This window comes from Opisthocomus hoazin, chromosome 19 (genome assembly GCF_030867145.1).
Source record: "Opisthocomus hoazin isolate bOpiHoa1 chromosome 19, bOpiHoa1.hap1, whole genome shotgun sequence".
Taxonomy (NCBI): domain Eukaryota; kingdom Metazoa; phylum Chordata; class Aves; order Opisthocomiformes; family Opisthocomidae; genus Opisthocomus; species Opisthocomus hoazin.
The window spans coordinates 562337-584939 of record NC_134432.1 but is presented as its reverse complement, the minus strand read 5'-3'; the positions used below and the strand labels follow the sequence as shown (position 1 = coordinate 584939).

The following is a 22603-nucleotide window of genomic DNA, read 5'->3' as shown; positions in this document are numbered from 1 at the left end:
CTTTGTTATCGGTAGAGATCTTTATTCTGTACTTTCCGTTGAATGGGAATGGCCATTTGCTACTAATTTATCTTCTTTCTGACGGCAAGTGGAGCACCATTCCAGAGTTTCAACATTCCCTTGATGCTGCTCTGGTTAATGCTTGTGCGCTATTTAAACAAAGCATATTCCAACCCAATCTGACTATATATGGAATTCCCTGACAAATAAAAATTTGGATGCCCTACAAAAAAGAACCATAAAAACAGAACACACACACAAGCACACAAAATGCTCCAAACTGCGCAAACTCCGCACGTACTAAAAGAGGCTCTTGGTGGCAAAGGTCAGGTACCCAGTGTGCCCCACCATCTCCCTGAGCGGCACGCCGCTTTTGAACTGCACAGTTCCTTGCTGCAGATTGGTGCACCAACTTCCTTGATTTGATGGGTTGCTGCTGTCAAAGCCAGTGCTAGCATCATCCTCCGCTGCTTTTCCAAGGTCAGGGATTTGCAAGTTAATTGTCCTTACATTGTACACTCTGAGCAGAATTTCCAAGGTGTTAATCTCTGTAAAACCATATTCTTCCATCGCTAGGCACGTTCTCTGGACTTGTTCAATGCAGGGAGAGAAAGAGCAGATGCGGCCACCTGCAAAATGAGACAGGTAGTGGAAAAGAGAGCAACAACAAAAACAAAGCACTTATTGTCTTTTTCACATTCTTCCAGATGCACACAGAATTCCTATTATACAGACAAAACGAAAACATTCTTCAAGAAAATCTCCATGAGGCAACTATGCGTGTTTGAAGTGCACAAAACCAAACATGGATGACTCCACATGATGCTTCAGACCCTTTAAAAATTGCAACAGCATATTGATTCATCTTCCAAATCCACTGCTGCCCACCACATTTGTTCACGATAAAACCGCTAAAGTTGATCCCTTTAGAGCAGCCACTCTTTTGGAATCACTATCCACTATTCTGGATTGAGGCACCGAGCTGAAGTTGGCACCCATACAAAGCCAGAAGTCATTCCCCACACACTGTACAGAGTTGCCTTCATTAGAATATAAGTGTGCATGCACACTCACTCTGACACAAGCGGCTGTGTTTATTTCAGAATGATGGTATGCGTGTACAGAATAAAGTAATCTCTCCAGGCCATAGATGGAGTGCTGTTAAGGCTTTACCCTTTTAGTCAAACTGACTAGCATGTCTCCTGAGCATTAAAGTTTACTGGATACCACAACGGGCAGTTTTAAAGCAAATGCTTCCAAACTCTGGGACAGTACTTCTAAGTCATAAACTAACACTTGTCTCCTTGTCTGTGCACAGCTCAGATTTTTGATTCTAAATACAGAGTATTAATAGGCCCCCTACAACTTTCTGCGTGCTACAATGTCACCTTAACAGCTGAGAACAGAATGATTCAGATTTACTCTGAAAAGCCACAGCCAAATCAGATCAAAGAATTATAAGGACACTGTCTGCCATAAAGCCAGGGCATGTGCTTTCACCCAGGACACAGTGTCCCACACGGCAACTGCCCTTCCTGAAGAGCTTTTGTGCTGGGGAAGGAACACTGGGCAAGGCAGCTTCAGCTATTGTTTTACTTATTACAAATAGATGGAAATGCTTGCTGACCTGATTTGCATTCCTTCCCAGCCGTCTCCCCGGCTCATGCAGTCAAGCCTTCCAACACCAGTTGCCTAAGTAGTTAAAGAACCTGTGCAAGCGAGAGCGAAGCATCGGGCTAAAAATAGAGGCTATGCTGGGACTACATGCAGCCTGCTTTATCTCAAACTCCTTGGTTTTTTCCTTTTTCGTTTCTAAAGTCACATCTCTAAAAAAAGAAAGCATCAGGTCTGAAAGCATCATGTAGCACTCTAGTTTACTGTGCAGCAATTATGTGCTGGGTACTGACTGGGGAAGAACACTTTCCATGACCGTTAATCCACCATACTCTAAGTAGGATTTAATTTTAGTCCTGAAATAAAGTCTCCACAGCCAGGGGTTCTTATCATGCATCTTCAGATCAAAGTACCCTGGACAAGTAATTCCCTGGAGTGACAATGAAAAAACAAATCTAATAATCACCTGCAAAATTAATGCTGGTGTGTGTCATTATTAACCAACTCTGTTAACGCCAATTTAATTGCACACCCAGTCCACTAGCTCCCATGAAATTAGTTTTATATGTTCACCAGCATGACCAGGGATACCAAAATCATTCTGAATCAGACAGCTAATATTTTCTGGCCAAAGCAGTACATGCTTCTACCACGTCTGTAGACGTAAAAGAGAAAAGCTCAGGAAGAAATCTCTGTTATGTAATTAGAAAGTTACTACAATGCACACAGGTCATAAAGAAAGATGTTATATTCTTGTTGTGTAGGGAACTGAACAAATGTCTAACTTAGCTAAATGTCAGTTCACAATAACTCTTTGTCTTCAAAGCAAGAATTTGCAGAGACCAGAGTCTTACTACTATTTCATTCAGGTTTTTTGTTTTTGTCTTCTATACTGCAACAAAAAATGGAAATATATTTACATTTACAGTAAGTCTGTTCTTATTTCTTCTGACAACAAGGGTTTCGAGATATGTTCAGGCTTTCAAATTCACATGCTCTAGATTTACAGTCAAAAACTAAGAAGCCTGCACACAGCTGGTGCCATACAAGCTTCAGAGCCGCCCACAGTTCTTGTCAAGCCTTCAATTAAAGGCAGAGCACCCTTCATTTTGCCTAAGGATGGTCAGCTGAGCACAGCATGTCAACACCAAATTTGGTGATGATTTATCAAGACTGCCTCCTTGCAAAGCAGACTGCTTGGGGGAGTAGGGTTGCAGAAAATGGGCTTTCAAGCCACTTGGTAGGGAAGAAAGCTCTTTCTTGCAATAGCTAATATCCAGAGAGGAAGCATGAAAAATAACATTACTTTACTTAATTGCACTGCTGGGAGCTTCTCAGGTATGACGAGTGAGAAAACAGCGTAATAGCTGGTATTCCGTGTAACTGAGAGCATCCAGTGGGTTTTAGTAGTTCTGCCAATTTCATTTTTTCACTTTCATACCTATTGTTCTGGTTATTAAACATCTCTCCCAAATAAACACACCTACAAAGAGCTTAGAAGCAAAACCACCAAGCATCTTTCTTTACTCCCTAAGAAGTGGGAGAGGCGTCTCCTCTGCTTTTTCCTGTACATACCATCAGGCAGGCCGCATTTGACTCTCAGGCTGGACTTGCTTGCTTAGGCCGATATTAAAAGAAGACTGGAAAGCTACAATTAGCAGCAGGTTGGAAAGCAACAACAAAACTGCAGTTCCAAATTGCAAAAGTCTGTCTAAAATAGAGAGATTTGGGAAGATTCAATTGCCAGGGTGCGTTCAGACCAGCAAAAAGAAGTGGACTCTGAGCAGCAGAACACCAGCACTCAGAAGGACATGCTCTTCTGTTCCAGGAGCAGAGGCCCTTTCATCTTCAATGGAGCAGATGGTTCTGAATTCTGCACGCTGTAGGCTGCCCTCTGCACCCCGCCGGATTACCAGCTAGGCAACACCCCTTCTGTCACAATCACCAAACAGATATAAATCTAGATTTCAGCATTCACAATTCTCAGATTCTCTAAGAGCCCTCTTGTCCTTCAGACATCAAGAGGCATTTAGGGCTTAAAGGACTTGAATATGCATTGCTTTGTCTTGCCATGCCGAGGATTCCTTAATGAATGAAGAAAAGACGCGTGACTCCCCCCCTCTCTGCTCGCTGGGGCACACTGCTCTGTCTGTGCATCACAAAGGGGTGGACTAGACTAGAGAGCAGTGAAAACAACTAAATGGCAACTTTTTGGTATAAAATGAGTTTATGTTCTTTCAGAGTCCTCCTTTTAGGAAACATACCATTCCTAAATTTGTTTAATGAGATCTATGTGTCATCATAAATTGATATAGTAATTATCTGAGATTAATCCTGTTCATATTGGGAAGCTGTGTGAGCTTTTTGATCTGAAGAGCTGTCTAAAAATGTGTTTATTCATGTATAATGCATCTGACAAGTGCTACAGCTGAGGAGAAGGGAATAATGAGACTGTATAAAAGACTTAGGTTTTTTCCCACCTTCAATTTTACAGGGAGTGAGTTAGTTTGAAGCATTTAATAGAGAGGTTAAATCTCCCAAACTCGTAGGCTGGAACAAGCCCACACAGTCCTGGCAGTCACCGTAACCAGCAACAGGGTCAAGAACCTATGAAAACTGAAGTACAGTTCAGACTGGAATGACTAGAGCAGCGAGCTTAAGGGAAGGAGGAAGAGGAGCTTTGCATCCACATAGCGCTGCACATTTTGAAACACAGAACAGACACTATCTACTTAATAATCAAGGGACACACCCTTGCATCTTTACAAGCACTCAGTGCATTGAAAGACACTCCTCCTTCAAGAGCAGTTCCTGGTATATTCCCGTGCAACTCCAGACAATTCTCTTTCTGGTTTGTGTAAGCAAGGGCTAATACCTCTACCAGCTCTATTTAGCTAACAACTGCATTAGGTTTCAAGTATGGAAAATCTGGCAGTGCTACCCAATTGATAAGAACTCCAGTGCATGCTTACAATACAGAAAATGCGTCCAAGTTATGTGCTCTCCCCTCTGTAGGTTATAGTATGTGTCACAAGTGCTCTGACAGGTTTTTTCATCATCCCAATATTATTCAGAAGATGTGAAGAGAACATGTGTAGTGCAGCACCATTAAGTTCCAGGGAAAAGGGCCTGCAATTTCAGAAATGGTTCTGTGATGTAAAGAATATAACACAGCATTTTTATCTCTGGTAAGAGAACACAGCTCTGCATTTTGGGACTTCAGTTCATTGTCATAATTGGAAGATTACGTTACAAAGATCTCACGGAAGAAAAAAATCACACAGGCATTATCATTATATAGGGGCGAGGCAGGAGAGTCACTGAGCAGCATCACCACGGCATTTACTCTGTGCTAGGAGGACACTAAAAATACTTCCTCTGTAAAAGGGGACAGAACTTCCTTTCAGTGAGTGTGCTCGTGGGCGATTTGAGGCAGCTTCCCTGACAAGTGAAATTAGAGGATTCGGCTGTTGGAAGAAATTAAAGGATGTTTCTTGATTCAGAAAATAAAATCTTCTCCAAATCACTTGCCAGCTCATTAGTAGCAGCTTGATATGATTTTCTGCAAATGTGACCTTAACCTCTACGTTTGTAGGTGCACCCTTCGAAAGGAATTTATTCCTCCTCACTGTTATGGGCCAGCAAAAGCATGCAACAAAGACATTAAAAAATCAGTGGGCTCCAAATTGGGGAACAAAACCCAACAACTTCCTTTCAGGATCCTTTCATCCCAAATGACTTCCTACAAACTGTAAAGGCTGACAGCTTTGGCCAGCACTCCACAGCAGGGATTACGATGCAGGAATCCTTCTGCTTGACTCTCAACACATGACAGAACCACTTTTACTTCAGGTGAGGCCCATATTGTGCATCTGACCTACCAAGCCCTGACAGACCAGAGTTAGGTTAATGCCCTCCAACAAGACACAACTACTGGGGCTGGCCCAGCAAACAGCCAGCGCTTGGGAACCAGATGAAGCTGCTTTCTGGGTTAGCACGCGGGCCCAGATCCTCTCGGGGCAGCTTTGCACTAGATCAGATGGCCTTTCAATGTTGAGAGGATATGCTTCAATTTAAAGTTAGTTTGCGCATTTTTAACCTTACCTTGAGTTTATTCTCTTTCGGATCAAAGCAGGCACCACACTAGCAAAGGCTGGTGCTGACATTTTAGCAAGCACTTTTTGCTTCATCCATTTATTCCAAAACAATCTCCTCGGGACATGAGCAGTGTTGACACGGACTTGAGTCCCACCTGCATGGGTGAAGGAGGACAGTCTGAACAGCATGCTAGACTGTCAGGCTTCACGTCCTGCCTTAACACAGTCCCCGTGCGTTCCTGAGGTATCCCGAGCCCAAACAACATCATCCTGGATGCCACTGCCTTCTTCTCAAGGTGACTCAGCCTGGGGTACCCCAGATACCACAGGGGTGAGACGTGTGGCCAGGGATTTCAGCTGCTCCTCAAAGCCACACACGGTTGGTTTAAAAACAGGACCAATGAACAACTCTGAGGCCCCAGAAAAACAGCCAGTGAGATTTTCCACATGGACATGGCATTCCCTGAAAGCTCAGAGGAGCAGGGAGGCAAGCCCAAGTGAAAAGTGAAGCTAGCTAAATCAGGCAATGCCTTACCTGCACCAAAGGCTACTGGGAGGATGAGATATTATTTATTCTCTTATACAGCATATGTAATAACCAAATCTGGCATGTTAGGACAACAAATGATGGCTATGCTAAGGGCAAAAAAATGCAAACAAGACCTGTCTTAAGTCCATTGTGAAAAAATGAAACAAACAAAAGAATCTGGAAGTAAAAATCAACTACTGCTACAAAGAGCAGAGTACTGCTGAAGGGCCTCTGTGACAGCAGGAAACGCAGAGGCCCAAACAGCAAGATATTCAGAGGGAACCTTCCCTGCAGAGTTTGGGGGAAGACCTGAAAGCACCACGTTACCTGATTAAGGTGATATCTCAAGGATCACAATTTTACAAAAACTCATATTTTAGGGACTTTATGATGCTCAACAGAGAGTGGCAAGTCTGGATTTAAGAGCAAAATCTCTTAAGAGAAAGAAAGGAAATAAAAGAGAGGTGGTTTTAATAATTTTGACTCAGGCTGTTAATTTAAACACCACCAAGCAGTTACTTGTAACGCAAGACACCAACTGATGTATTTTTCCATCTCCCTACCTGAAACTTTAAAACCTGTATGAAAAATACTGTACAAATGGGTTTCTGCCTCATATTGCACAGCCTTGGAAGAAATAGACAATATTTATGAGAGTTGAGTAGGTGGGTGCAGAATTATATTCAAAGCACTCCAGTATTCAGCTGTGAGATGACTGTGAGTCAAAAGTTTCAGGGCATTTAAGAACAGTAGAATATTGAGAATATTTTTGTTACCTCACAATGTTTTCATTCTCTTCATTTTTTTAAAATTTAGCCTGAAGGTGTTAACAGCACCATTGCAAAAACCACCAAGGTCAGGTATTGGGAACAGCAGCTATGACTACAGAAAAGCATTAATCAGCAGATACTGCAAAAGAAAAACAGTGCAGGTCTGGAAATGAAAGCAGGTTCTGCAGTGCAGCCATGCCTGAGGGCTATTAGAAGCAACATTTCTGCAACATTTCTGCTGAAAGCGTGACTGGTGAAATCGGCACAGAGGGATGCAGCTGAGATGCAAGCCTGTACTTCAGCAGAGCACAGCACCACAGAATCACAGAATCACAGAATCACAGAATAGTAGGGGTTGGAAGGGACCTCTGTGGGTCATCTAGTCCAACCCTCCTGCCGAAGCAGGGTCACCTACAGCAGGCTGCACAGGACCTTGTCCAGGCGGGTCTTGAATATCTCCAGAGAAGGAGACTCCACAACCTCCCTGGGCAGCCTGTTCCAGGGTTCCATCACCCTCAGAGGGAAGAAGTTCTTCCTCATGTACAGACGGAACTTCCTGTGCCTCAGTTTGTGCCCATTGCCCCTTGTCCTGTCACTGGGCACTACTGAAAAGAATTTGGCCCCATCCTTCTGACGCCCACCCTTCAGATATTTGTAGGCATTTATAAGGTCCCCTCGCAGCCTTCTCTTCTTCAGGCTGAACAAGCCCAGTTCCCTCAACCTCTCCTCGTAGGGGAGATGCTCCAGTCCCCTCACCATCCTCGTAGCCCTCTGCTGGACTCTCTCCAGTAGCTCTTCATCTTTCTTGAACTGGGGAGCCCAGAACTGGACACAGTACTCCAGATGAGGCCTCACCAGGGCAGTGTAGATGGGAAGGAGAACCTCCCTCGTCCTGCTGGCCACGCTCTTCTTGATGCACCCCAGGATCCCATTGCCTTTCTTGGCAGCCAGGGCACATTGCTGGCTCATGGTTAACCTGTCGTCCACCAGGACACCCAGGTCACTCTCCGCAGAGCTGCTCTCCAGCAGGTCCACCCCAAGCCTGTCCTGGTGCATGAGGTTGTTCCTCCCCAGGTGCAGGACCCTGCATTTGCCTTTGTTGAACCTCATCAGGTTCCTCTCTGCCCAGCTTTCCAGCCTATCCAGGTCACGCTGAATGGCAGCACAGCCTTCCGCTGTGTCCACCACACCTCCCAGTTTGGTGTCATCAGCAAACTTGCTGAGGGTACATTCTAACTCTTCACCCAGGTCGTTGATGAAGAAGTTAAACAAGACTGGGCCCAGTACTGACCCCTGGGGGACACCACTTGTTACCAGCCTCCAACTAGACTCAGCGCCGCTGATGACAACCCTCTGAGTTCTGCCATTCAGCCAGTTCTCTATCTACTTCACCGACCACTCATCCAGCCCACACTTCCTTAGCTTCCCTAGGAAGCTGAGAACAAGAAAGTTCCCTAGGAACCAGAGAACAAGAAAGTTCTAGTCATGAACCTACTGTGCCATTTTATTCTTCCAGCTCTTCAGAGGTTGGCAGTGCTTTAAATGGGAGGCCAAGCTACTCTGAGTAGTGTATTTAGAGCATACTGCAAGGCATAACGTGAGTGATAAATGTACTCTGCAAAGAGGATCATTAACACTCAGCCCACTAGGAGCTGCAACTATTCAGGATCTTGAGCTTAAGTAGGAGAGAAAATACTGATTTGATAAGGTTTTGTTAACGTTAAGAACTCACTCTTACATACTGTCTCAGCTGAACACTCCATATTGAATATTGTGTTTTTAAAGAGGAGGCTAGCTGATGCTACATATCAAATTTTCTTAGCTCTGATTTCATTCAAAATACCTGAAGACTTAGGGAATGAACTACCACTCTCTGGCAGAACAGCTGCGATATTTGCATGGCACTTCACAATAAAACCCACAGTGTGAATGGTTCAAAAGTGACCCTGTCCAGATGTGAGAGAGAGGACGTGGAGGGAAGAGTGGAACGACTCATTTTCTCCAGTGATGCTTTATCACTATACTAACCCTTGGAACAGCGGTGAACAACGGCAGTATGTGTACAGAATGTTCTTACTGTAGAAGAGATTTAACTATTTGAAAACAAAACAAAGGAGCACTATAAAATTATCTGCCTGCGGTAGAGAAACGGAAGCAGTTACAGATACCCTCCCATCATATTTTAGATTTTACAGCAGTAAAAAAAAAACACAACGAAACTACCCACATGATTTGGAATAAAACAGAAATGTGTGTAAGTTTGTACTTATTACTACTGCAATCAATTACATTTTATACGAAAAACAGCTTTTGTTTATACACAAAATAGCAAAATAAAAAAAATGTCCCCCGGCTCACTCAGGTACTATGCAACCCAAAAGATGAGCCTTGGACCAATACCAGATCTCAGGTGCTGGTGGCTGTTTGCAGCAAAAACTGCAGCAAGGATCAGCAACTTCGCCTTTTGACTGGTACCTACAGGGCACGATACCACAAACAGAAAAATACGGGATTTAAAGTATTATTTATATTGCCTAAGCAGATGTAACATTGTAGCATAGCACGGAAAAGTATAGCCAGATGGTATGGCCAGTTTGGGACTATAATACCTTTTCTAGGATTTCAAATGCTGGAGCGAGACAATGATTCAAAACCTGAAACTGTTCAAGCAGCTCTGCTTAGTATTCTAAACATGCACCACTTCAATAATTCAAATTGGACTGCGCAATGCAGCACCTTCTAAGCTGGCAAGTCAGCTGAGTGTTGTGCTCACTAAATTAGATAATTTGAGCATGGGAAGGGCATCCTACAGTGCAGCAAAAATTACATTTTCTCCCAGGACACACTGGAAAGCAGCTACAAATTGAGCTGTAACTCTTGCAGGTACAGAGTGCTAACAAGTCTCTCTATTTATTCACTTTTTAAACAAAGCATGTGTTACATAGGTATTGGAAAGCCTTCGAGAAAATTCTCAGTAGTAGCAAAGGCAGCCAAACAGTCCCGACTCAGCAAGGTAATGCACATTCAGTGACCTTTAAGAAGAAGCTTAAACTTTGTGATTTCTAGAAGACCTAGCAATTCACTTCAAGTCAGGTTTGTGATTATGTATTTTAACAAAGAACTGGGCCTTGGCACATAATCAAGTTTTACTAAACTTGTATCCGAGCACGGGCAGTGTTCTGATGTCCATGCTCTCTTGATTAGAAAAGGCACTTTTGTAGACAAAAGGTTCAGATCCACACTAGTATAGTTACACTAGTATAACGTTAATCAGGGGAAAGCTAATTCCAGGATAAAAGAATAATTTATTCACTGAAGCTTATTTTTCAATAGGGAAAAGATTTACAATAAACTGATGAAATCCATCCAATAACTCGACGGTAGTTCTCACTTGCTGTCACCATCCTGGAGTAACTGGCATAAGCTAGAATAGCCTTTCTGTTCCATTCGCGCTACAACCAACGGCAAACTTCTTGTTACCTCCAACAGCAGAGACTTAAGGCAGAAATTGGCAAGCATATTTAACTATAACCACAATTTCTTTAGCATTACTGATGGGGTGCTCTGTTAAACAGGTCCAAATCTGCAATGATTGATGTGAAGTGCATCTGAACACCTTTTATACAGACACCTTTCCACTGAATTGACAAAGAAATTTGCTTTCAGCATTTATTGTTACTGCTGCTTCCCACACACTCCCAGATCTAGCAAAATGCACCTGACAAAGTTTCAAAGGGTTTTTTATAAACTGCCCGTGCTAATTGTAGCAGCTAGCACATGCCTGTAGGAAAAAGCTGTTCTTCTTTCAAATCTTCTACTGTCAATTGAAGACCTCATCTGAAGGTTTTTCAGCCTTAGAACTGCCTAGAGAATTCAACATTTGAGAACAGTGATCACACAGTGGAAGCGAGCAGATCTAGCATGCGGCTCAAAGGCAGAGCGGTGTGCATGCATAGTGCTTCCTGAGCAGAAAGAGGCAAGTGCAGTTACCTTCAGCTTTTAACGCTGACTTTGCATGTCCTATGGCTTCCCATGGAGATGCAATATCTAGGAACACAGCATCCGCAATGTTTGAGACACCAAACCCATTTTTGCAGACATCCTGGTTGGTTACGGTGACCAGATGCTCCACGCCATGCTCCCGAAACTCCTCCCTGGCCTTCTCAGCCCTTTGTTGGTGGAACTCCACTGTGTACAGGTGCCCTGTGGGAGCCACAATCCTGATGAGAACATGGGAGAGGGATCCGCTGCCCGTACCTAGAAGAGACAAACAGCTCATGAAATATCTTCTAACAGTGCTAAACATTAGAATAAAGGTGTTCTCCATTAGTCCTCCTGCTTGGAACACTTACTCAAAACTCAAATGAACAGAAACCATTGGTTAAACTACTGAAAGAGAACAATCCTTCCTTCACAAGGAGAGAGGAACTAAATGAGCTAGGAAACAGTCTTCAGGGTCCTCAAAGCATTAATTAAAAATCTGGCAAACTCGGGACCCGTCCTATCTCCCTGGCATAGTAAAATATGCCAAGGGTCAGCTCTAGCTCTAAGAAGGCACAGAAGAGAACACAAGGAAGTAAATGCCACAGGAAAAAATCAGGGAAGTTAACCAGAGAGTTTTTCTCAAAGTGCCAGTCTTCCAGAGTGAAAAGAGATGAAGGCAAATTTTAACATATTCTCAAAACCTTGTACTTCATTAAAACAAAGACAAGATGTTGGCAAGGGTCCAAGCTCAAAAATCCTGTTGACATCCATGCAAACAAATGGCCTTCAGGATATGGAGTCTGTTTGCCCAGGCCTCTTAAGAGACACTGGCTATCCTCAACTCCCACCGAAATTATCCAAAACTAAGGCCTCTGGGCTCCTTGCAGTCACACTGACCAAACCACCTCGTTTCACTCACATACATACACACCTACACAATCTTAATGAAGTCCAATGAGATCCATCATATACCTGAAATTTTATCTAACTACAATTACGATGTACAACTGGGAACTAACTATTAAGACACAGATTTTTTTCCTTGTTTCAATTTGATAATTTAGGAAACTTACTTTAAAAGATCCACTGGTGTATTAAATAGATGAATGACTAATAACCAACGTTTTCACTGAAGAAAACACCCATATACCAATTCACATCAGAAATTACTCACTCAAGTGGCATTTAACAGAATAACCCCCCAAACTCAAAACACCACAGCAACCCCAAATTATGTGTTTATTGATTTACAATTCTGTACTTGCAACACATGTCTCCCGTGGAAAGAAAATCTGTTTCTAGCTATCTTCAATGACTGTTCAGGCTGAGTTTCAGCCTGAAGCAAGTTCTTTCAACTAATATGAAACTTCGAAAATGTATAAAGGACAGAACCTGAAGTACAACAGTGGTGAAGAAAGCTCAGAAACTACTAGAAAAGAAATTAATTAGGGGACAGAGGGGCTGGTACAGCTGCTTAATTGGAGTAATACGTTCCGTAACTGTATAGGAAGTCAGAGTTTCCTGAGGGATCCAAGGTTCTTGCCCTCTAGTCACATAAGGGGAGAAATATTGTTGTGGCACTCGATTTAATCCGACAGCCCTCAAAGGGGAGCCATTCAGACTGTAAACAGAGCTCAGGGCCCATGTTTGCCACCAGATCAACTGACTGCACTGCGGCATCAGCACCGCTCCTCTGCTTCCCTCTGAAAGGGCTCTGACCCCAACGAGCAGACCAGCATCCACGCCCCAGTCTTAATGGGCAGATTAGACAGAGAGGGAGGACCTACAGATTTTAGCACTGGCTCCAAAGAGATCCAAGGGAAGAGAGAAACTATGACACACACTTTTTTAAAGTGAAAATCCATGCATTCATGCCAGTATTAAAATAAAGCAAACGAAATGCAAAAGACACTTACATGTGCACACATGGAAAACTATCTGGTCATGGGACCTGTACACTCTAAATGCCAACATAAACTCTTCCCTGGTCAAAAGGAGTGATGGTAGCACAGTAGCCACATGGTTGTAAAAACTCAGTGATATATGTGCATAGCAAAAACACAGCATTTCACTGTTGGGGTTTTTTTAATGACAAGAGCAGGGAACTGTTGTTCACAGGACGCTAAAATGACTGAAATTCTGCCTTTACATTTCATGCCAGAAGGCAGGACTGCACAACTGAGATCTTTTGCAAACTGACAGAATTTAATTATTCTACCTCTCAAATGGGTAATGCTGCACACTTTCTGTATCTCTCTCTGCTAATCTGAAGGAGTGAACAGAAGGCCTGTCAGCACAGCTGGGCTGTAAGCAGAAGAGCGAGGCAGCTTGTGTGTGTATCCAGTTTCCTTGTTCATATTCTTTTACATTTTTAATCACTTTCCTTTTAAACCTGCTCTTAAAAACACCCCAGAAGATACAGTTTGTCTCCTCCCTAGGAAAACCCATTAAGATTTTTTGGCTTCTTTTCTGGCACTCTGTTTTTTTTCACAAACACTCCAAGCCAAACCCTGAACAAAACCCAGGATGCTGGAAGTCACCACTTGCAGGCTTATTACAGACCGAGCTTTTGTTAAACAAAGTTGCCAGGAACCATTTCTTCTTGACTGGCTACCACAAACTTGAGAATAATACATACATATCACATTTTAATATATCAAATTCTATCACACTAACATAATTAATGAGAGTATTTCTGAAGATGCTGCCTGCCTTCTCTGTGACAACGCTCTCAAAACTGCAGGAAACAAAGAACAAGATGGTTTTCAATCACCCACCATTGTAAAACCTCTCCTTGAAGAGACAACAGATTCTAAACCCAGTCCTGTGAAATGATGAAGACCCTCAACTCTCATGTGCCTGACATCACACTTGATGTGATTCATCACGAATATGAGGGTCTGGCAGTTCAGCATGAGTCCGTACTTAACACAACCCCTGAAGCCCAAGCAGCACCATCTATAGAAGGCAGAGGTTCAACCCTGTGCTTCTCTGATATTGCAGAAGGGGAAATGAATGTTTACCTTCTCCCCTGCAAATCTGCAACAATCAACATTTGAGTCCTCCCGCCACCTTCTCAATTACTTTTCAATTTTTCTTTGTCCATATTTCAAAACCACTACTGAAAAACACAGTATTCAGCAATATATGACAAAGAGACTTAGGCACCTGTCTGGAGTAAGTTCTAGTCAGGTTCAGGTTCAGGCTTCCTTGTGAAATGAGAGGTATCCTTAGCACAATATAGAATCAGTCAGGAAAGCAGCAAAACGCAAGGAGTACTACTGAAGACATGAAGTAGAATGCTACAGCAAACCTGAAATATCATAGCTGAATTACCTGTATATAAATGAACCAAAAACCTGAATGCTCAAAAATTAATATTTTGTATCAGAGAGGCAAGTTAAGAACTGGATGGACTTCAACAGATTGTCGTTCTCATACAGGTGCAGTGAGATGCCCATGTTCCTCATTTGACCTAGAAAGCAGAAGGTAAGACAACTTCTAGAACAAATACCGTTCCTAATTTTTACACCAGGATGCTTGCCTTTCTGACAGCTTGCACTATAAACAGCCTTAGAAACTGTATGCTCTCTACCACAGGACAATGTCCATTTAATTACAGCGTATTAATCATGAATGGACTCTATAGAAGAGAGGTAAAATGACGACAACTCAAACTGTACTGAAGACATTCTTAACACCACAGTTGTTGTTCTCACACTTAGGTGAGAACTTAGGTCACTGCTAGTGCCTTTGGAAAATATTATGCTCTTTTACAGACTATTCTGTGATCTTAAACACCTTAGTCAAAAAGCAGACATCTGCATTGCTGGCATTTAATGAGACACTGCAGGGTCCCCAACATACCATACTCTAAGCTCAAAATCTGAGGGAGGAGACACTGTGTAGGGGATCAGCATGCAGACTAGGAAAGTGTCCATCTCTGTTCAAAGGCATGAATCAAGATCCTGTGTTAAAACCACACGAGTTAGGTGGCTAACGACCTTGCAGACTGATTTAGTATCCTTCCCTTCATCTTGGGCTCAAGCACACCCCGTTCGTCTTCTCTGATACACCTAAGCTCAGGGGAGTGTTTCTGCCCTTTGCCAAGACAAGGAAAACACTGCAGTTTTAGAAGGATTTCAATCCTCACAAGTGGACTCCTAGATGAAACACTTCAGCTCAGCACCTACTGATTACTTCCTTTTGATTTGTAGACAAGAAAGCTAATCAGAGGAACTCCCTGATCATTTCCCTGACCTCAAACAGATCTGTTCTTCTCACTCTCTGCTTATTCAAATGACAGGTGTTCTGCAGAGCAGCCTCCACACACCTCAGCCAGCTTGAGTCAATGTCCATGTTAAGATCGTTTTTCACCTGTGGAGAACATCTGAGCTGTTCAAAAACACCACATGGTATTTCAGTACAGTACAGATACACATCAGAATGCTGTCAAGAGAAAACATGAGTGTTACCACAGCATCTAGCATAGCACTTGACTGATAACTGAGTAAGAGAGTACATTTTTACACTGTTTTCTGTTTAGTCTGGTTTTCTTATTGCAAAGGATATTTGTCTAACCTTCTGGAATCCCACCCGTGCTATAAACATAAGTGACCTGATTCTGTGTTCCACTACATTTCCTCATTGCAGGCTATTGCTAGACTTGTCTTCCCTAAAAATTTCTCATCGTGGGTGCTTCTTTTTAAAAAAGGAACTACAAATAGTGATTTAGGACCTATAAATGTTTACAGCAGTGCACAAGCAAATGCACTTTGGAATACAGCTGAAGAAGCTCTTTAAGTGCATACATAGGTTCATATTGCTTGAAAAGAGGAAAAGTGAAAAGTATGCAGGGTATTACTTAATACTGGGTCAATACAATATCTAGTAACATTTTAATAGAAATGAAGTTTCTGCTGAATGTTTGGCTACCTAAGATATTCTAAAATGAGTAAATACAACAAAACAATGACAGCGTTGCTCTATTGGTGTCCTAGCTACGCCACTTAGACCCAGCAAATAATAAGACAGGTCATGAGTCAGCCATGAGAACGGAAGGAGCCTCAAAGCAAAGGGAAATGAATCTTCAGACAGAGCTAACAACTCCACAGCTAATATCTGTCAAGAAACACTGAACAGAGAAAGACTGCTCACTGTACATGACAAGTCTGTGTAACAGGAGAATAATTAATATTTTTTAGCAAATATATGAAGAAGTATTAAGCATCTGATGGAAACTAACCCAAAGATCTTACTGCGAAGACAGTCAAGGGCACAGATCATGGTGGCAGAGGTGAGACACAGCAAGAGCAGAGACAGGGAGAGAGAGGAGGAGAGTGGGGAAAAGTTTTAAGGAGATGAGCTGGTGGCTGAAAGAGGAAACAGCGAATCAAGAAGCTTTCTTTACAGAAGACAAACTCTTTCTCCTGTTGTGAACACCATACTGAAACAGGCATTTTCTGCAACAGGCTGGAGGTCAGAGAGGGCCACAGCTCACTGACCAGACTGAGGAGTTGGGGGAAGGACAGTAGGCAACTTCTCATGACTGGCACTGCCTACAAAAGCAATGGCAATGCGAAGACTACAAAGAATTCTTCCTTAGAGATTCAAGAATGGGGAATCCTTTAGGGAGGGATCTTCTGCAAACGAACATAATATTGTTAAGTTCAGAGCTGCATGAGACACCCGCGTGGTGATCAAGTGAAATGATAAGATGAAAGTAAGTCCAGAAAGTCTGGAAACAAACGCTTTAGGGTATGAACAGCATTCCTTATCAGCTGCAGGTCAGCCAGAAGTCTGAATACATTAGTGATGCCTCATGTGGCCACAGTTTTGGTTCATTTCTTTGATATATCAAGAGAGTACTATGCTCGCCAATGTGTGTACTGATGAGGCCTGCCTTATACTTCAAAAAGTGCTATACAAGCATTGGGTTTTCGAATTCTTCTCTCACTCTAACCTGAACAGCTGCTAAGACATAAATACAGGAGGGGTTATAAAACATCATTAGTATGAGCACGTTCCAAAATGAAATTACTACTTAGAAACTTTGGTCTGTACTTTACCCTAAAGATAGAGCTGCAAAGAGTTTACATATACTTATGCCCCCAAAACTATAAGGACATGAGCAGCATTTGTCAAAAAGTCTCTATGCACTTCAGAAGAGTCATAAGCATACAGCTGACTTGCTGGGACTGCACAATAAAATATTAATCATCTATTGAGTATCCATTAATCATTAAGTCCTCATTAATTTTTTATGAGTGTACTCTTAATAAAATCTATACCCAGGTTGTGAGTTTGAAAATTTCATAATTGCTTTTGAGAAGCTCTAGTGTAAAGCTGTCCAGCAGCTCTCATTACTCTGCCACAGAGAAACTATGAGAACCCAGAATGCTGTTTTCAGTCTTCCAAAATCCAGTCTGTGGGCTCAGGAATCCATTGCTGTGTGGCAATGAACAGGGTTTAGCAATTTTTAATTTGGGATTTAGCTGAAGGGAAACGAAAAATCCAATTAACGTTTTTGTTCATGTGAGTCTGCTTTTGTTGAACGCTGAAGGATCACTGGAGTGGTGGTTAGAATACTTTTGACTAAATTACATTTTATCTATAAATACAATGCTCCATTGAAGCCAAAATACTTGTGAGATTTATCAGATTAAATGAGGTTTCACATGCAGGTCTAGGACAGACATTTGTTCAGGCCTTACCAGGGAGAGAGGCCATTAAAAAATCCTAGATTCCTGGGGATTGGAAAGACATAAAAAAGGGTTCCCCACTCCTTTGTTTGGAAAAAATACCTCAAAGGTTTCATATTGTTTCCAGTGTACTAGAAAAATAAATGTAAAAACCTCAAAATTTGTTGGCATATGGAGTTCTTCTACTATAGGCAGCTGTAATCACTGGACTGACAATAACCTTGCCTGGGAAGTTGACATCAAGATTAGTTTTGGAGAGTGTGGCGACACAAAAAATAAAAAAAAGATTCGGCTTATTCCTTTATCTAGACTGTGGCTGCACATGCAACGAACACAAATGGGATCAGAGTTACCTGAATTAAAGTTCCACACTACCAGACCACCCACAGCAAGTATTCTAGCTGCTATCTCAAGTGTCCTTTAATTCTGGAAAGATCGGGCTGTTAGACTGTACCAGAGTGGGGAATTCCTCAGACCAGGGACCAATGCTTTCAAGAGATCTTAGCTCCAGCAACAGTGCTAACAGTTTTTAAATCTCAAGATACCTTTATAAATTAGGTATTAGCAGAAGACAGAAAAAGGATCATATTTCTACACCTCCATCATGAAACATCAGGCAGATGCCGAGTTCCCTTATAACCTCAACAGAGTATGCTTCGGTCATTTTAATTATGCGTGCACTGCTGACAGGGTTGCTCTTCACGTATTTATTAAAGATGGTTAAAAATAGTAAAAACTGTATTAATACATGTTTATATCATTTATGAAAAATCATGACTAATCAATTTGAACCGCATAATTCAAGTGATATAAAATTAAGCCTTCCGGTTATTCTACTGAATTTTTCTAATCACACACAAAAGATCGTTTACACTCATATCCACAGCATTACAACATGACACAGAGGTCATTACTTTATCAATCCTTTCTTCATACAGTTGTGGAGACTAATCCATAATTCTGCTTTCTCACGCTGGGTAAACACAGGGCACTCTTCCACAGTCTAATTAGTAAGACGAGAGGAAAAGAGCCTGGCCTCCTTACAGTGCCTGCTTTGCCAGTCCATACCGTAACTATGTATATCGGTTCAATTTCAAATAATAAAAAAGACAGACCTCCATGCTAATTAATGCTCAAAATACATCTAAAACCAGCACCAGCAGGAAGCAGACTCCAATGTCATTACTAGACCAGATTTCCTGTCTTGTTTCTATTAATCGCCATTGGGCCGGTTCCGCCTGGGCCACGCAAGGTTAATCCAGAACTAATGATTTTGGATCACTGAATGCTGTCTAATCCAGGATGGCACCAAAGTAGGTTACATCATCACACTGGAGGCTCCAGTTGTCAATACGTGTAAAACTTTTAATTCAAATCACCACTTCTGGTCAGTTGCAAGCAAATTTGCAGTAAGATCTCTTGCTTCAAGGTTAACCAGAGGAATTTGATGCAATACTCTTTCTTTCTTTCTCTGTGAACAGTGAATCTTTCAAGCTATACAAGCAAAATTCTGGTAGTAAAGCTTCACTTTCCCTGGAAAGCTCAAGTTACAGTACTTTCGCAGCACAGGCATTAAAATAAACCTGGGGACAGTTTCCCTTTAGCGAAAAGGATTGTTTGTGGCTATGACTTCTGACTCATAACATTTTTGGGAATCTGGATAGGTTACCTCATCAAGTGTTTCCATTTCTTGGCTGTTTAGATAAACGAGCTTTTAAACTTTTTCAACCTCTCTAGTACCTTTAACATTACGGAAAACTTTCTATGTGCATCTCTGTACTTTTAACATTCACCTATTCCAAGCGAGGCAGGACACAGAGAAATTCAAATCTCCCCCACCCTGAATAATTTGCTGTGTTTATTTTTCCCATCCTGTGTAAACATAGCAGGGAGGGGAAGAGGTGAAGAGCTGCCCAATGAACAATACTGCTACTTCCCATGACAACCTTAAAAATGCCTGATCTTACTATAAACCAAACCAAACCAAATTAAAAACTCACAGGACCCAACCATTCTAGCAGTACCAGAGGTTTCTGCATGCGGCTTTGCCTGTGGAAGTGCTGCTATACAGCATCCAGCTCCATGTACCACCTCCTTCTTAACGGGTGCAACTGGATGCAGAGATAAGCGGCGTTTCAGTTGTGTTGGAAAGTGGTCATTATGCTTGAAAAGCTGCCCAAAATTATGCTTGGGTGGGAATGGGAAATGTTAAATGCAAAACACAGTGCAGCACAAGCCCATCACGCTGATCCTTTGCCTTATCTATGCCTGAGAGGGAAGTGTATGAAACCGCTGCATAAAAAGACTCAAAGGAAACAGCCAGAAAAAACAAGGACAAACTACCTCAGTTTGTATTTTTCCAAACTAGAGAGATGCAATCAAATCAAACAAGCCTCATACTGCCTGCAGTAATAGTCATGAAGGCATTATTATAACCTGTATCTAACCAGGAAAATGCCTATTAATATAAAATTTTGCTCCTTACTTTCAAATTAAGCAAAATCATGGAAGCTGTATTAAATGAAACCTAGTTTAGAAACAAAACACAGCCCTGTGGTTAACACATCATCCACTGTATTATACAGCTACAGTGGTTTTGCATGCAGTTGCAGTGCTACAAATGGATCACGCTTAGGAAGAGAAAGACAAAAATACATGTACTTATATGGTATCACATTATATAAATACTGCCAATTTATTTCTTTTGTTGGTTCAACGCCCTGTCATCAGAGTCTCTTTCACTGGTTTATCTCAATCATTTTCTCTCAAACTGCAAATACAATGCCTGAATTTCGATTCAAAGCATGTATTTAAAAGTACTTAACAACAGTTTCAGAAAAGGGAAAGACAAATGTTTATATATTTATTTTAAGCAGATGAACGAATCGAACACATACTCAGAGGTATACCTGCAGATGAGGCCAGCATACTGAGGTAGCATTATATGTTGAAGAAACAGCAGCTGATAGCACGTGCACATGAAATAGAACTACTCCATGTGCAGACTGGGAAAATTATTATCACAAGGGAAAAAAAAAAAAAGAGAATTTTTTCAAAATGTAAAGACAAGCCCGTTTTTTCATGAAAGTGTTGGTGTTAGTTCTTCATAAAGGATTTCAACATATTAATTACCTGATTCGCACACTATGGAGCCTGGCTTCAGTTCTAACATCATGGTGATTATAGAGATGTCAGTGGAATATAGAATCTGCGTCCTGTGTGGAAGATTCATGGTCCACTGTTCTGGAGTTGGATGAAGAATAAACACCCATCCTCCTTTACTGCAGGTCACTTTGGAGCCATACTTCTTGCCTATGAGGTCTGTGGAATGCCTGATGACCCCGTACTTAGTCTGAGTTACAGTGCCATGCTGGACTTTCACAGGAAACATGGAATCATGGCCCAAGAACACAATAGCTGTGTCACCATCCTTTATTGTATCTCCATATTCAACAAAACTCATTGTGACAGTCTTGTACTTGGCTGGTGGTTGTCACCTAGAAGAGAATAAATATGTCAAGAGAGTTTTGCAGGATCATGATGGAGCTGAAACTACAGACACAAAACCAAGTTATTTTATTTACCCCAATCAAGAACAAGAACACACTGTGCAAATGAGACGTTAGCAAGAGAACTCCGTGAAGTTCAGGGACCTCCCCCCCGCTGCTCTCTTGATCCAATTAAAATCAATTGAAAGATCCCACAGATTTCAATACAACCAGTATTTTACGGTACGTTTTAAAAAATATTTAGCAAATACATTATAATTTACTCAGCCTGCTCCACAATACCACCGAGAAACTTGCAAGGTAGTAGCAGTTTCAGCACTCTGTTCAATTCCATTTCAGAAGCTCTCCGAGTATGTTGTTAACTAGTAGCTTTTATTTCCATCTGCTGGCTTACCCCTTGGTGATTTACAATATAAGACAACTGCTACTTGCCTGGGTATCACTCACTAGTTATTAGGACTGATAACAAAAGTTTACTTGGAATTTTTCCAAATGAAGTTTTAGAGATAGGATAAAGGTAGTATCTGCAATAATTTATGCATAAATTTAACTAACTACAAGGAAAACAGAATATGTGGCCTTTAATTTGACAGTGGGGGTGCAAAGTAATTACCTGGGAAGTGATCTGTGCTGCAACTACACGTAAACAACTATTTGCAAGCTAACGCAAACAGTTGTATCCCTTTAGCCCCATGGTCTCAGAGCTGTAATTTAGAGAATTACAATCACATTTTGTTGTCTTTGAGAAGACAACCTAGAAATCAGAAGACAGCTTACAATGGAACCTGGCATTGCCTGTTAACTGTCTAAGCTTCAGGTTGATCAGTTTGTAGAAGGAATTGTTTAATGAAGTAGCAGTGATCCCAAAGTTAGAAATTAAAGCCTATGACAGAAGGCTTTGAAATTCAGTTTTCTGGTACCTCTTCCATGAGACAATTCAAAGCAGTGTCACTTTTAGTTTCAGAATAATGATATGATTCCTGTGCTTTTGTATTTGACATGTAACAGCTTGGTCCTACTTCATCGCTTTCATTAAAAACTTTTAGTTCTCAAATTCTAGTCTGTTTTTGTTGACCAAAACTTGTAGTTCAATTTGCTGTAAAGCAGCTAGATTTATAATTTTTCTGCTGCAGTCATTGAGACCAATAAACAGATGTGCTTGTGGCCACAACTTCCAAAGCTTATGACGTGCTTATTGCGTCAGGTATTCAGATGCTGAAGCAGAATTGGCCTGTCTGGACTTACGGTGAAATAGTAAAAAGGGCTTCCCATGAATTCAAAAATGTACACATACTGGACTTTGTGAGGTAGTACAAATACTTAATGATGTTTTATAGCTTGCACGTTCTGATTATATTCATCTTCTTAATCTTTCATAAATGGCACTCGTAGTTTTCAT

General features: G+C 41.6%; 1 protein-coding gene across 1 annotated transcript; it reads right to left on the bottom strand.

Annotated features, from left to right (window-relative positions):
- Positions 1–300: 300 nt before the first annotated feature.
- LOC142363643 (tRNA (adenine(58)-N(1))-methyltransferase catalytic subunit TRMT61A-like) lies at positions 301–21188 on the bottom strand. Its single transcript, XM_075439582.1, has 3 exons — positions 20828–21188; positions 11001–11267; positions 301–629 (listed from the first exon to the last, which is right to left on the bottom strand). Exons 1-3 carry the CDS (start codon positions 21156–21158, stop codon positions 301–303), a joined length of 927 nt encoding a protein of 308 aa, XP_075295697.1. The 5' UTR covers positions 21159–21188.
- Between the last annotated feature and the right edge of the window lie 1415 nt (positions 21189–22603).

Bases quoted from the DNA above. Each gene is read 5' to 3' on its own strand.
- LOC142363643 (XM_075439582.1), bottom strand. From the start codon at position 21,158: ATGAGTTTTGTTGAATATGGAGATACAATAAAGGATGGTGACACAGCT. The intron at 11,268-20,827 runs GTAATTAATATG...TGTCTCTTCTAG, and splicing joins CTCCATAGTGTGCGAATCAG to GTACGGGCAGCGGATCCCTC. The intron at 630-11,000 runs GTAACTGCACTT...CTCATTTTGCAG, and splicing joins GTCAGCGTTAAAAGCTGAAG to GTGGCCGCATCTGCTCTTTC.